Here is a 16564-nt window from a genome sequence, read left to right on the forward strand (position 1 = left end):
ATAACCAAATAAAGCACAAACAGAGCAGTAGGGTTGCTATAGCAATGGTGTAACTAAATTATTTTACTGTCAGCCATATAATTTTCCTGCATAGAGGCTCAAGGGACTTGAAGTTCCATTTGTAGTCAAAGTTATTGGCGTAGATGAGACAGAGAGAGGGAGGGTGAATCTTTTACTGATGATGTATGCATCTGGCCTAACTTCTTTCTATTTTGCCTTTCATTAGGAGCCTCTGTCTAAATGGGTCCCGTCATGCCTCCCAATAAGAAGCCAGAAGGCTCTGGAATTAGTGTTTCGAGTGGACTGAGCCAGTGTTACCCAGGAAACTCGTTAACTAAGGCGTTCCAGGAAGTTGAGGAACTGGACATTACGAGCAGTTACTTGCCTGCCATCCGTTTGGAAAAAGTAGCCATGGAGGATGAAGAGTTGACAAATCTAAACTGGCTGCATGAGAGCAAGAACCTGCTCAAAAGTTTTGGGGACACTGTGCTTCGTAGTGTTAGCCCAGTTCAGGATATTGACGAGGATACCCCACCTTCCCCTGCTCATTCTGACCAGCCATACGATGCCAAGCAGAACCCTAACTGTAAACCTCCTTATTCTTTTAGCTGCCTCATATTTATGGCAATTGAAGACTCACCCAGCAAACGCCTGCCTGTTAAGGATATATACAACTGGATCCTAGAACATTTCCCGTACTTTGCAAATGCTCCAACTGGGTGGAAAAATTCTGTTAGACACAATTTGTCATTGAATAAATGTTTCAAGAAAGTAGACAAGGACAGGAGTCAGGTGAGCTGTCCAATTGTAATGTATGCTTGTTTCCATGCCAACCACTTTGGATCATTTATGATTTTGACTTTTTTTTGAAAAATTAAGTAAATATAACGTTCTACTTTTATGTGAATGGTTCTTATAGATAATTTTAAGTCATAAGAGTGGCCTTTTGGCCCGTTGTGTGGAGGAATAAAATGTACAAAGTTGCCAAATATCTATAAATTAAAATTGTTTAATCTTCCCAGTTAAAGATTCAAGGATAATTTAGGATTGAGGTAAATAAAAACCAACCAGTTACACTGGTTCCTCTTTCTTTGCAAGACAAAACACAAAAAGATATTCCATGATATCTTTACTTCTGGAATATTTCATTTTGTGGCATATGCTGTGGTGACTTCATTTCACCTACTGGGTTTCACCATTCTCTTAAGGCAGACTCTTGGTTACTAAGCCTTGGTATTCAGTAGCCTTATTAGAAGAGTCGATTGAAGATCTCTATAATGGAAAAATCTGAAGAAGGGTCGAGGCACGAAACATTAGCCTTCCTGCTCCTCTGCTGTTTTGGTCTGCTGTGCTCATCCTGCTCTACACCCTGTTATCTCAGATTCTCCAGCATCTGCAGTTCTTACTAACCTTGGCTCTTGACTGACTACCGTGCAAACTTTCTCCTGCACTATGTGGATCACCTATCAAAGTAATAGTTGAGTTGCACATGTGTAGTTTCACTGTTGTCAAAGCTGACTCGCAGTGCAAATTGGCCAAATTTCATTCAAGGAGATTCACAGCATGTATTGTGAATAACTTTATTCACCTGTGATGAATATAGGGCTTCAATTCAAATATATTTGTATGTCACACCTATATTATGTATTTTAACCTCAGATGGCTATTTTATCTTTTATATAGACATGTAGAAACACTTGGATAGATTTTTGGCTTTGTGGTAGTGACTTGACAGTATTTTCTATTGTAGTCAGTATCAATAAGGTTCAGGAGAGAATGGAAACAATTCGCTGTCACCCTTTCAACATGATTGCAAAGTCTGAATCTATCTGAATATTCAACTTCTTAAATAAATTATATTTCTTCATAAAGAAAACATTATTGAAACAATTTATACTTGCACAGTTTGTGTGCTTATATATAAAGTAACATATACAACATCTGATTTTATCAAAACTCTACAGTAGTTAGTAACAAAATAATTGCTTACGCTAACATTTCATCGGACATTTTACTATGTTGGTCTAACTTCCTTCTTTTTGGTTCATTGTTGTTGCATCAATCAAGAAATAAAAGGCTAAGATTTAGGGGAATGATTTAGCTTATAATTTTTTTAAATCTTGAAATTGTGTGAATTAAATGCAGGTAAGAATTTAAATGACTCACTATCATATTGGTTTTGAACCAACTCCCAACAGCAGTCCATAAGTCATACATCTACAAGTGGAAAGGCTAATTGGGATCAAAGTTACTGTAGCCTTTAACCTTTGTAATATTTTCATCCAGCTGCTGTGAAAGCTACCCTACCGATATTTCAAAGCTGTCTCTTCAACAGTCCATGTAATTTAAGACAAACATTCATGCATCTGTGTATGTTTTAATATAGACGTTTGCAATTACAATGGATCTCCTTCAGCACATTCTTGAATAAATATTTTGCTTAAATGATCAAGATATCACAACATAAATCCTGTTGCCTTTGAATGAGTTCTAGGTCAGTGAAATAAATTGAATTGTCTAGACCTATGGTTTTCAAGCTTTGTGCTGAGCCTGCCATTCTCCAACTTTGAATGTTCCCTAACTTGTATTTTAATATCAGAAAATGTAACAAAAATATCCAGAACAAAAATTTGTGGATATTGTACTTTTGCTCATGTCTGTGTGGAGAAATGCCCTGATCTCTCAGACACCAGTTTAAAACCCGTAGTATAAATATGGAACATTTGGGGATCTCGATTCACTGACTTCATTAATCTCAATCTTGTAATATTTTCCAACCGTTCTCCCACTCATTGACCTGGGAACTCTTTTTACTTCTGGAATATTTCATTTTGTGGCACATGCTGTTGTGGCTTCAATTCACCTACTGGGCTTCGCCATTCCGTTAAGGCAGACTCTTGCTTGCCAAGTCTTGGTATTCAATAGACTTATTAGAATAGCCGATTGATCACTATAATACAGGTAATGTCATGGGTTGAGACAGATACAAGTTGGTTTGGGAAAGAAAATCTGAGAAATCACTGAGTAGAACAGCCTAAACAAAGCTTTGCTGACACTGTAGCAATTCATGTTAAGCACGTTCCAGTTATTTTATGTTAACCATTTGTCAACTCTTGACAATTAATCTGTTTCATTGTTGAGACTTACCCGATCACTTTAGCTCCCAGGTGGCAATGTCTTTGTTCATTTCTGCCTCCTGTAGCAATCTGCTCTGCATATGAATCAAAATGAAGTGAAAGTAAGTGTAGCTAAGAGAACTTACTTTCATACGTGGTATCTTTGACAAAGAGAATTTTACAGGAGAAACAAACTTTTGGTGTGAAAGGAAGATTGGTAGAATTATTGATTGCTGGATCATTGCTTGAAAGGATCACATTTTGTGATACTTCAAATTAAGCCTATGTGACTGGATACTCTTAATTTTAACATTGTCTTCAATATGTGTTTTTGCCAAATGCTTACCATAGATTTATAATGTTTTATTTATTTAAGCTGTAGTTGGAGGTCAAGTGCAGAAATTTAGAACAGAAATTCTAATGAATTTAGAGGTAACTAACTTGTTTTGCCACAGTGATGGCTATAGAGCATTTAAATGCATCCATTGTTGAGTGAACCAATCCATTTTAAGAGAAGTTGAACAATAATGGTTAAGAATTGGATATATCGATAGACAATTTAGCACACGTAATATATTCTTATGCTGTTGGAGTTTGGTAAAATCATCTGTAAATCTATATAATCATTGTCAAGTGACGTGATTTACAGTAAAGGTTGATGATTCTTCATTATATTTTGGAAAGGGGGAAGAAAATTTAGGCAACTTTGAGCTGTAAATTTTATCAGAACTTTTCTCAGCACATTGGTTAGAGTCTGTGATAGTGGAAAGCACATATCCTCGACAACAACAGTGAAATTTAGCTAAATGCTCACTTATTTTTTGTCCCATAGTTTTTGTGATATCTGGAACCTTGAGTGTCAGCAACCATGTCATTTTCATTGAGCAGACTATCCACATCTGGTAATCTTACTAAAGCAGTGTGTTGTGCTGGGAATGGTGCCAGATAGTGACAAGTATGTTATAAACATGGATGAAACCATTCAGCCACCTCTCATATGGAGTTTCTGCAAAGTGGTTTCACCTTGATGTTAATGTAAATTGTACAACGTGACTTGGGAATCAAGTCGGTTCAGTGGGATAGTAGTTGAGAAAGCTGTGTTGTGTTGCACCTCAGTCCTGGCTATGGTTCACACTGTGATTGTAACAAGGTCAGCCAGTTGGACATCATAAAATGAGTTCCCTGACTGGGGCTATTAATCTGGCCCAGTCAAGGACCCTGCTGATGGATAAGAACAGGAGTGCCAGACCTCCTGTTCATTCTGAAAGCTGGCTCTGAGGGAGCTAGATGAGTATTGAGGACTCTCCACATGTAAATAAAGGGTGACTTGGTGACAGGATACTGGCTTGTGTGGAATTATTTCAGTGGCAATGAGAGAAAAGCACGCTCTGAACAAATTTGCTCTCAACAGCCCATAATGGTTTTAAATATTCTGAACACACTTCCAGCCACAGCTGCCAGTATTAGACTTTGGATGCAGAAAGATTCAGTCCTAGCAAAACTGAAACAGCTGGTGGTGATGGGGGATACCGAAGGGCCATCAGTACCAGAATTGAAACCTTTTATGGACCCGGAGAGACCAGATCACAATAGGCACATTTTTATGGGGACTGTGAGTGATCGTCTGGAGCGATGGTCGCCACTGGATACTGGCTGAGTTCCTCCAGGGTCATCCAGGGGTTTCCAAAGTGAAGATGTTTGTGATAAGTTATGTCTGGTTACCAGAATTGGATGCAAACATAGCAGTGTTGGTTGGGCAGTGCTCAGAATGCAAATAGGACAAAAATGAGCAACAGCAGATTCCCCACATTCATGGGAATGGCCAAGTGAACCATGACTTAGTTACACATATACTATGCAGGCCCTTTCCTGGCTTCAGTGTTCTTAGTCATCTGGGATGCCCACTCAACGTGGCTGCATGTGTTCATTTGTCAAACGTGGCGACAACGATAGAAAAACTGTGCGCATCTTTTACCGTATGCAGACTCCTGGTAATGGTGTCACAGACAAGGGGGCATTGTTTACCAGCAGGGAATTTGAGTATTTCCTAAAGTCGAATGGCATTCAACGTATAAGAACATCCATCATCCAATGATCTGGCAAAAAGAGCAGTCTAAACTTTGAAGACAGGCTTTTTTAAAAAAAACCCTACAGCTTCACTAGATACCAAATTGTCCCTCGTTCCAATTTGATAATAAGACCACCCCTCATGCAACTATAGGGGCAATTCCAGTGGAGATACTAATAGGGAGAAGATTGCACACCAGGTTAAATCTGATCTTCCCAGATCTAGGGAAATTCCGCGCCAGACACACGACTCTGGTAAGCAAGGGAGACAATTTACTTCAGGGAACAAAGTTTGAGGTAGGAACTATGAGAATGGCCCTGTGTGGGTTAGAGGCATGGTTGACATGAGGCTAGGTCCATTGTCATATTATGTTTGGGTAGGTGTGATGGCCCTGAAGCACATGGACCAAAGCTGCAAACTCACAAATGATGTGGGAGCAAAACGCGCTTGGCTCCTCAGCAGCCTTTCCGACTAATCTGGAACCAGTGGGATCTCTCTCTCTCAGTCAAGCATTGAAGATACCTTATTATGAGATGGATGTGGCAAATGTTGCTGATTCGACACCTTGGCTGCCTGAAGAATATAATTAATTTATTCTGAGACGCTCCAGCTGCAAGAAGCAAGCTACAGTGCCCTACAAGCTGCCTATATCAGAAAGGCAGAGTTGGAGGAACCTGATCCAGAGCTAAACCGCCCCAGGAGGAGCTACACTTAAAAAGCCCATGTCCTTGGACCAGGAGAAAGGATGTAGTGATTGTAATGAGGTCAGCATGTGGATCTCAGAATGAACTCAAAAACAAAGTTGCTGGAAAAGCTCACCAGGTCTGGCAGCATCTTCCTCAGTTCAGGACACCCGACCAGAAATGTTAACACTGTTTTTTATCCTTCACAGATGCTGCCAGATCTGCTGAACTTTTCCAGCAACTTTGTTTTTGTTCCCAATTCACAGCATCTGCAGTTCTTTCAGTTTTTTTTTGCACATAATAAGCTCCCGGACTGAACCAGATTAACAACCCCAATCAGGATGCCTTGGCTGACAGATAAGAACAGGAGGGCCACCCTTCACTTTTTTGACATAAGCATTCACTTTAACAGGCTTTGTTTGTTAATGTTTCAGTAGCCACGTGGATGTTTTCCTGGACGTGGAAAATATAGAATAAAATTTTTTGCACAATTGTCTTTTTACTGTGTCACTATACACACACAGATCTAGGAACAATATAGAAAAATAATTTTTAAAAAATATATCAGACATCTTGTTCACTCAGAGCTGGCCTAGATGGAGCTGGATTTGTGTCAAGGATTTTGATGTGTAGATAAATGGTGACTTGGTGACAGGTACTGGCCTCTGTTGTTATTGCAATATAGTTATAGTCATTGCAACCATAATTTAGTCGTAGTCATATAGTGTAGAAGTAGGCCATTTGTTCCACCATGTCTCTGCTGACCAACAAACCCCAAACTGGGCTACCTAGGCACTTGTTAAAATCTTAAAAGTTCAGTTAGTATTGGCTAAGAGCTGGCTGTTATTGACAGCTTTCTCATTAAAATTATTGCTGACACTTGGATTCTGGTAAGTGGAATTTTGAGCATATGTATTGAATGATGTGTGTCAGTGCTACTCCTGTATTCTGTTCTCTTTTGTGTTCTTTGCGTATGCAAAATTGTTTTCTACCTTAGACTGTTTTCTGAGTATTCTTTCTTGAATGTGTCATAGAGGTGGCATAACTGTGTGTCATCACTTCTGCCTTTCGGATTATAGCTTTATTTGAAACCACTAGTGTTCAGAGTGCTTCATTTGATGAAGGGGCAGCAATTTGAAAGTTTGTGATTTCACATAAACCTGTTGGACTACAAACTGGTGATGTGTGACTCCTGACATTGTCCATCCAAGTCCAATACCAGCACCTGCACATCATGTAAGATTATAGATATGTTGCGTTGGCAATTTGATTTTGAAGAAATGTCCTCTATGTACCTATGTACAAAAATTAAATACTGTCAATGCTGAAGATCAAAAATAAAACTGGACAGTGATGGAACCAGCCACTCAGGTCAGATAATATCAGGTGGAAAGAGAGAGTTGATGTTTGTGCCATGAACTTCCAGCAAAGCATGTGTGTTCTGCTTGTATTAGGCAGTGATTCTGTGGGATTGGGAAGAAATGGAGAGCCTGGTGCTTGTTGATGGAAAGGCATTGCAGTCATATACCAGCTAGTGTGTGACTTAATGGAGTCCAGCTTGTGCTAGCAAGTGGATGGACTGGAGTGCAACTATTATTTTCTTGGTTGTTGAATATAACGGTTGGATCCAGTATCTAGTTAATGCAGCATTAGGCTGTCACATTGAGGTCCTTAGGAGGGCTCTTGTTAATGAGTGGAAAACTGAGATTTGAAATTCAGTAGTGAATTTCTTGTCACATGTTAACTGTTGTATTTAACAGAAACATTTCTCTTTACACCATTCCCAAAAAGACCAGTCTTTAACCTGGTGAGAGAGACGCATGTCTGCACACGCATACACGCAAGGTGCGCTTCCTGTGTTGAGCAGTAAGTCTACCTTAAAGCACAAAGCTAGCAGTCACTAAACTTGTGCATGTGATTTGGAATTTAATGCCATCTGTTGCTTGGCATTGGAGAAGAATTTCCTTTCTTGTATATAAATCGCCATAGCAATACAGTTGAGATAATTCAGTTGAGATATAAAAAAGTGGTTGCCATAGTGATGAACTAATGATCTGACAGCCTATCTCCTCTCACTAAAGGAGATGGCCATCAGAGCTGGTTAATTCGCATTCCATGAGTCCCAGTCAGCATGCTTTGGATTTCAAATTCGTGGTGGTTTACTTGTCTTATGTGCAGTATTTACAGCACAAGTGTGTATTTCAAGGAACACACTTTAAAGAAATTTATGATGACATCCTAGGCCTTTTGAGGCTTTGCCTTTTTGCTTGTTTGTTTTTCCACTGTTTTTAAGGGAGGCACTGTTGCAACCTCCACGCTGATAGGCAAATGTGTTTGACTTGTAGGTTTTTGCATGGTGGCTGCAATAGGTGACTTAACCTGTCGAGCGACTTGGAGCATAATGTTTGACATTTGATGATTTGGTCAAAATTGATTCAACTCATACCTGCAAAGTCTGATGGCACATACTGCTGAACTACTCATCTATCCTGTGTTCTCCTTGATTTTACAGTCAGTGGTGTCCATCTCAGCCGTTGTGTCTTGCTCTCTGGTAATTTCAGTGTTGCCATCAACTGTCTGTTCTTAAAAGCCACCTAAAGAAAAATCTATCTTACTGAATGTTCATTTCCACCTCCTCTTCAATCTTTTGTTTTTTTTCTATTTGACAAACAATGTTACCCATTGCTCGGCACTTTTACATGTTGCTGTTCCTGTGTATGTGATGGGCTATAGCAATTAAAGTTATCACTGACTTTTTCTCTGATTGTTCCAACTTTCTGTACTGAATGTTATATATCTTGTTTATTTCCCTCTACCTTCTATCTTCATATAAAACCAAATTTGATGCCATAGAGTTATACAGCACGGAAACAGACCCTTTAGCCCAACTTGTTCATGCCAACCAAGTTTCCCAAGCCAAACTAGTCTCATGCCTGCATTTGGCACACATCTCTCTCAACCTTTCCTAACCAAGGACCCGCCAAATGTATTTTAAATGTTGTAGCTGAAGCTGCATCTACCACTACTTCTGGCAGTTCATTCCACATATGAACCACCCCCGTGTGAAAAATTGCCCCACAGGACTCTTTTAAATCTTTTTCTGCTCACCAATGTTCTGTACAACCTGAACGTGACATCTCAACTCTAAGGTCTGAGCAATGAAGGCAAGTGTGCTAAACTGCATCTTAACCACTTTGATTACCTGTGACGCAACTTTCAAAGAACTAAGTACCTGAATCCCTCGGTATCTCTGTTCAACAGCACTGTCCAGGACTCTACCATTGATTGTATAAAGTCCTGCCCTTGTTTGTTTTACTGAATTGAAATGCTTGACCTTTTATATAAATTGGTAACAGAATGTATTTGCACTGTTTGCTAACACAAACAGTGGAAATTATTGAACCTATGCACTGTAATGAAGTACCTTTGTTATGTAAGTTTAGATTCTATGGTCAAATTTTTCATATGAGCAGTGAGATATTTCACTGAATCATAACCTTTGATAGATCCTGTCAATCTAGTAGAACTGGGGAGGACTGTAATTTTAATGTGATTTCCACAGCAGACGACTGAACAGCTTAAGAAAATTGCAGGAATTTATTTTCTTTGAAGCAATGTTGAAAAAAGATAACATTGCACTGAATCAGTGAATTTCAATTCATAAGAGCAGGAAACAGATGTGTTGTGATACTCCCATCTTGGTCAGGTTATCTTGAGAGTGATGGTAGAAACACAAGCTACAAACTTCCCGAGGAGTACTCAGAGGTTGGGAGGTGTCCTTGTGCGATGATTAGCATCTGTTGTCTACACCTGAAGGGAGGAGGGCATCAAAAACAGAATAGGAAGCTAGCATACCTTTCTTTGATTTTGGGGCAGGATGAAAGGGTTTGAGATCTTCTGATTTAATCTTGAAATACAATAATGATAGCACATTTTTTCATGTTTACTTGTATTTTCCACCCTAATTTCCAATGTGGCCTGAAATGCAGCTTTATCCATACCCTGTCATTCTGTGAGCTATGTTGATTTAAGACTGGCTTTGAAAATGAATGATCTAGCTTCTAAACTTCCAGTTGAGGCACTTGCTTTGCAATTTCTTTGGAACCATGAGGCATCAGTTTTAACAGCAGTCTTGCACTCTGGAGAAATGCATTTTCCTTTCTACTATTTCTAACCTTGAGAAAGGAAAAGCACCTCATCAGTTGCTATAAAATAAGTTCCCATCTCGTTGTCAAATGAAGTAGTTTTGACTTGATCGTCCTTTGCTAATTGCATAGCTTCTGGGGAATGGGATTAGCTAAAGAAACAATTTAGTAAAACAGTGAAGTAAAGCATAATTAGAACCACGATAGAGATTCTACGTATGAGGTATATACTAAAATGGATGATTATGGTATTGTTACATAATGTGAGTCTGCTAAATGGTAGATTGTTTATCCTGAAATATGTCATCCATTCAGATCTGCCATGAAGCATAATTTAATTGACATAAATGTTTACTCATTAAATCAGGTATTAGTTTGAATTCTACAGGACTGTATTTTTACTGCACTGTGGAGCCCCGAAATAGTGAACATTGTTATGACTATTCATAATGAGTGGAAAAAAATCCAGTTTACCAGTTCATTTACCTAGTGGAATAACTGTGTAATAAGAAACCTATCCCTTACGAAATTTAATGTGCCTCCAGTCATAAACCACTTAATATCTGCTCACAGTCAGAGTTAGCTGATTACTCCTTTTAAAACTATTAACTCTGTTAACTGCAGTAAGTGTTTAATCTTGGGATCAGTCTTTTTGATCAAGTTTTGCATCTCAGTCTTGACTTGAACTCAACATGTACTGCTTTTTTGTGTTTTATTAGATTCTATAACATGTACCAAAGTATTAATGTAGAAAATCAAGTTTCTCTGTGTAAGTGATAACACAGTATGGAGCTGGAGAAACACAGCAGGTCAGGCAGCATCAAAGGAGCAGGAAAGTTGGCATTTTGGGTCCGGACCCTTCAGAAATGGGGAGGGAGAAGGGAGCTGTGCATTAAATAGAGAGGAAGGGTGGGGTTGAGAAAGGTAGGTGGGGTGGTGATAGGTAAGTGCAGTTAGGGATTGCTGGGAGGGGCGGATTGGTGGGAGAGAAGGCTGGGATGAGAAGGAAGGTTGGACATGGGATGAGGCTGGGGGTAGGGAGACTTTAAAACTGGTGAATTCCATGTTTAGGCTATTGGGCTGTCGGCTCCTGGGACGGAATATGAGGTGTTGCTCCTCCAGTTTGCAGGTGGTGTCATTCTGACACTAGAGGAGGCCCAAGACGGACGTGTCACACAGGTAAAACCAAGCAAACGTGGTTAAGGAAAATCCCAAAGCCTTTTATTCGTATATAAAGAGCAAGAGGGTAACTAGAGAAAGGATTGGCCCACTTAAGGACAAAGAAGGAAAGTTATGCGCTGAGTCAGAGAAAATGGGTGACATTCTTAACGAGTACTTTGCATCGGTATTCACCAAGGAAAGGGACGTGACGAATATTGAGGTTAGGGGTAGATGTTTGCTTACTCTAGGTCAAGTTGACGTAAAGGAGGAGGAAGTGTTAGGTATCCGAAAAGACATTAAGGTGGGCAAGTCCCCAGGCCCGGATGGGATCTATCCCAGGTTTTGAGGGAAGCGAGAGAGGAAATAGTCGGGGCCCTAACAGATATCTGTGCAGCATCCTTAGACACGGGTGAGGTCCTAGAGGACTGGAGACTTGCTAATGTTGTCCCCTTGTTTAAGAAGGTTAGCAAGGATAATCGAGGTAATTATTGATTGGTGAGCCTGACGTCAGTGGTAGGGAAGCTACTGGAGAAGATACTGAGGGATAGGATCTGTTCCCATTTGGAAGAAAATGGGCTTATCAGTGATAGGCAACATGGTTTTGTACAGGGAAGGTCATGTCTTACCAACTTAATAGTATTCTTTGAGGATGTGACAAAGTTGATTGAGGGAAAGACTGTAGATGTCATATACATGGACTTCAGTAAGGCATTTGATAAGGTTCCCCATGGCAGGCTGATGGAGAAAGTGAAGTCACATGGGGTCCAGGGTGTGCCAGCTAGATGGATAAAAAACTGGCTAGGCAACAGGAGACAGAGGGTAGTAGTAGAAGGGAGTTTCTCAAATTGGAGACCTGTGACCAGTGGTGTTCCACAGGGATCTGTGCTGGGACCACTGTTGTTTGTGATATATGTAAATGATCTGGAGGAAGGTGTAGGTGGTCTGATCAGCAAGTTTGCAAATGACACGAAGATTGATGGAGTAGCTGATAGCGAAGGGGAACTGTCAGAGATTACAGCAGAATATAGATAGACTGGAGATAGCGAGTTTTGAGAAGACTTATAGCTCAGGTTGAGTTTCTAGATGTGTGTTTGCTCGCTGAGCTGGAAGGTTAGTTTTCAGACGTTTCGTCTCCATTCTAGGTAACATCATCAGTGAGCCTCTGATGAAGCGCTGGTGTTATGTCCCGCTTTCTATTTCTGTTTAGGTTTCCTTGGGTTGGTGATGTCATTTCCTGCGTTGATGTCATTTCTTGTTCTTTTTCTCAGAGGATGGTAGATTGGCTCCAAATCAATGTGTTTGTTGATGGAGTTCTGGTTGGAATGCCATGCTTCTAGGAATTCTCGTGCGTGTCTCTGTTTGGCTTGTCCTAGGATGGATGTGTTGTCCCAATCAAAGTGGTGTCCTTCCTCATCTGTATGTGAGGATACGAGTGATAGTGGGTCTTGTCGTTTTGTGGCTAGTTGATGTTCATGTATCGTGGTGGCTAGCTTTCTGCTTGTTTGTCCAATGTAGTGTTTGTCACAGTTCTTGCAAGGTATTTTTGTAAATGACGTTCACATCCAGATAGAGTGGAGAGTTGGGCAGATAAATGGCAGATGGAGTTCAGTCTGGGCAAATGTGAGGTGATGCGTTTTGGAAGATCAAATTCAAGGGCGAACTATACGGTAAATGGAAAAGTCTTAGGGAAAATTGATGAAGAGACATCTGGGTGTTCAGGTCCATTGTTCCCCAAAGGTGACAACGCAGGCCAGTAGGGTGGTCAAGAAGGCATGTGGCATGCTTTCCTTCATTGGGTGGGGTATTGAGTACAAGAGTTGGCAGGCCATGTTGCAGTTGTATAGGACTTTGGTTCAGCCATATTTGGAGTACTGTGTGCAGTTCTGGTTGCCACTTTACCAAAAGGATGTCGATTGGAGAGGGTGCAGAGGAGGTTCACCAGGATGTTGCCTGGTATGGAGGGTTCTAGCTATGAAGAGAGGTTGAGTAGATTAGGATTATTTTCGTTAGAAAGACAGAGATTGAGGGGCGACCTGATTGAGGTCTACAAAATCATGAGGGGTATAGACAGGGTGGATAGCAAAAAGCTTTTTCCCCCCCCAGAGTGGGGGTCTCAATTACTAGGGGTCATGAGTTCAAAGTGAGAGGAGGAAAGTTTAAGGGAGATATGTGTGGAAAGTTCTTTACACAGAGGGTGGTGGGTCTGGAACGCGTTGCCAGCGGAGGTGGTAGACGCAGACACGTTAGCGTCTTTTAAGATATATTTGGACAGGTACATGGATGGGCAGGGAGCAAATGGACACAGTCCATCAGAAAATAGATGACAGGTTAGACAGAGGATCTTGATCGGCGCAGGCTTGGAGGGCCGAAGGGCCTGTTCCTGTGCTGTAGGTTTCTTTGTTCTTTGTTTCTTTGTTCTTTGTAATGGGAGGGGGTGTTAAAATGGTTGGCAACTAGAAGATGTTATCATTTGTCGCATACAGAGCTCAGATATTTTTCAAAACAGTTTCTGAGTCTACGTTTGATCTCACCAGTGTAGAGGATGCCACAGCGGGAGCAGCAGATACAGTAGACCAAGTTGACGGATGTGCAGGTGTACCCCTATCTGATAAGGAAAGGTTGCTTTCTCCCTTGAATGGAGGTGAGTGAGGTGTAGCACCTCCTGCAGTTGCAGGGAAATGTGCCAAGGATGGTGGGTTTAGTGGGGAGTATGGAGCGGGCGAGGGAGTCATGGAGAGCGCGGTCCCTATGAAAGGCACAAAGGTAGGAAGGGAAATATATTTTTGGTTGCTGGGCCTGATTGTAGATGGCAGAAGTGTTGGAGAATGATATGCTGGATGTGAAGATTGCAGAGGTGATATCTGAGGTCGAGAGGGATTCTGTCTTTATTTTTGTTGGGGGGGAGGGGATGTGAGGGCAAAACTGCAGGAAACGCAAGGGATGCAGTTGAGGGCATTTTCGATCACTGGAGGGGGTAAGTTATGGTCCTTGAAAAGGAGGACATCTGGGATGTGCATGAACGCAATGCCCCATCCTGGGAGCAGATGCAACAGAGGTGGAGGAATTGGGAGCAGGGTGTCGCATTCTTGGAGGAAGTGGGTGAGAAGAGATGCAATCCAGGTAGCTGTGGCAGTCAGTGGGCTTGAAATAGAAATTGTCTCCATCTCTAGTGACCTCAAAACCAGAGGTCCAGGAAAGAGAGGGAGGTATCAGAGATGGTCCAGATGAATTTGAGGTTGGGGTGGAAGATGTTAGTAAAGTTGATGAAATGTTCAAGCTCTTTGTGGGAGCACAATGCAGCACTGATACAGTCATCAATGTAGCAGTGGAAGAAGTGGGGAATAGTGCCAGTATAACAGGAGAAGAGAGACTGTTCTATGTATCCTACGAAGCGGCAGGCATAGCTTGGGCTCATGCGGGTGCCCATGGCCACCCACTTAGTCTTTAGAAAGCTCCTCTGATGCTGCCTGGCCTGCTGTGTTCCTCCACTTCCATACTGTTATTTTTTACACCAGCATCTGCAGTTCTTGCCCTCTCCGTGTAAGTGTCTTGATACAAATGCTGCAGTGAGTTGACTCTTGAATAAAGCAGAAGAACTAAGAAACATCTGTTTAAATATAGATGTATTTTTTGACCAGTTTTATAAGCAGTCAGTGTTACGCTCAACGATGCAAAGAATTATTTACTGCGATACAGTATTATTCAAACCTCATTGTTATCGTGAGAGTGTGACTGAGTATCATGGTGATTTCAGATGAATGAAAACTTTAAAATAACAATGGTGGGAAGGTTGTGTGCTTATATTTTTGATTATGTTTTAAAATCCTTATCTGGCTTTGTGCATTTAATAGCTGTGTAGGTTCAAACTCTTCAGCTATTGTCCCGTACGCTAGCTGAAGATCAGCTCAGCCCACCTTTGTAATGTTGATGTTAATTTCAGCCAGGTTGTGGAGAGACTTGGATCATATCTTAGTCATTCTGTAAGTAACTACTGAAACTGTTATATGTAGAGAATAAAGTTGTATTGGCAGTTACAGTAATCATTAGTGGGATGAGCGTTCGCATCATCTCTTACTTCTGTGCGGTTACCAAGTACTGAGTTTTAAAAAGGGAGTGCTGCAATTAGACCAATCAGTAGCAGTACTTAATCGTTTGTCCTTTATTGTCATGCTTCGTGGAGTTATATACCTGCTGACAGGTGCCTAATTTTTTTTTCATTTCTTGAATTCAAAGAATGGCACTGCATGGAAGGACGCCATTCAGCCCAGCATCTCTGCTGGCTGTTTGGTAAAACTTTTCAATTTCCTGCTCTTTTGCATAGAAAAGCACAGCACAGTACCGGCCCTTCGGCCCACGATGTTGTGCCTTGGAATAATCCTAAACCGTGGAATAATAAGCATACTGCTGAATATTTTCTTAATTAGTTACCAAGTCCCTTTTGAAAGTTGGAATTGAATCGTCTTCCACCCTATTAAGGCATCAATTTGCTGAGCTCACTCATTTGCCAATGGAAAATATTTCACGTTCATTACCAAAACCTTGCATGATTTCTGCTGTAAAGATGACAATTACAGTCTCTCCATAAAACTGCAGTTCCTCATTCTTGCTACCATTCTCATAATTTTTTCCTACATTTTCTCTAACCTCTTGCATACTTCCTGAAGTGCAGTGGCCCGATTTGATCACCATACTCCAATTGATGCCTAATCTGTGCTTTAAGCTTTAGCATAATGTTCATCTTTTGCTTCTGTTAATCAAGCCCAGAATTGTCTTTTTTTAAAACACCATTTTCAGTTTGTCCTACCACGTTGAAAGTTTTGTGTACATAATCCTGGAGGTCTGCTCATTTTGCATCTTCCCATTAAAATGTAACCCTCATATTCCTCAGTGTTAAGTTTCATCTTCTGCGCAGTTGTCCTTTTTCTAGCCTAATGTGGGAGTGTGGTATTAATGTCACCATATTAGTATTCTAGAGGCCCAGACTAATGTTCTAGGGCAGGGGTTCAAATTCCACCATGACATTTTGTGTGAATTTGAATTTTGCCAAAAGTGAATCTCAGTAAAAATATGGGTTCGAAAGCTAGTCTCTCTAGTGGTGACCATAGTTTGTTTCTATTGTTGTGAACCTCAACATTTCCTTTAATACATCTGATCTTTCCAGGCAAACCTGTAACTCCTGAATTGTGTTCAACTCCAAACTATTATCTGAAATGACCTAGCAAGCCTCTGTCATAGGCAGTTAGGAATGGAAACAAATGCTATTATTACCACCATACACTATATCCCATTGAAATGAATGATAGAAAAAATGTGTCAAGTTATTGAAGCGACTGCTGGACATGCACATGGACAGCAGTGAATTGAGGGGAATGTAGGTTATGTTATTTTATG

General features: G+C 40.7%; 1 protein-coding gene across 1 annotated transcript in view; it reads left to right on the forward strand.

Annotated features, from left to right (window-relative positions):
• The window catches only part of foxn3 (forkhead box N3), a 328149-nt gene that overhangs the window by 122567 nt on the left and 189018 nt on the right, over positions 1 to 16564 (forward strand). The window contains exon 2 of the mRNA XM_059648972.1: positions 227 to 792. Within this exon, the coding sequence (XP_059504955.1) occupies positions 241 to 792 (552 nt within the window). The 5' untranslated portion in view covers positions 227 to 240. The remainder of the gene's footprint in view (positions 1 to 226; positions 793 to 16564) is intronic.

Source organism: Stegostoma tigrinum, chromosome 10 (assembly GCF_030684315.1).
Source record: "Stegostoma tigrinum isolate sSteTig4 chromosome 10, sSteTig4.hap1, whole genome shotgun sequence".
Classification (NCBI taxonomy): domain Eukaryota; kingdom Metazoa; phylum Chordata; class Chondrichthyes; order Orectolobiformes; family Stegostomatidae; genus Stegostoma; species Stegostoma tigrinum.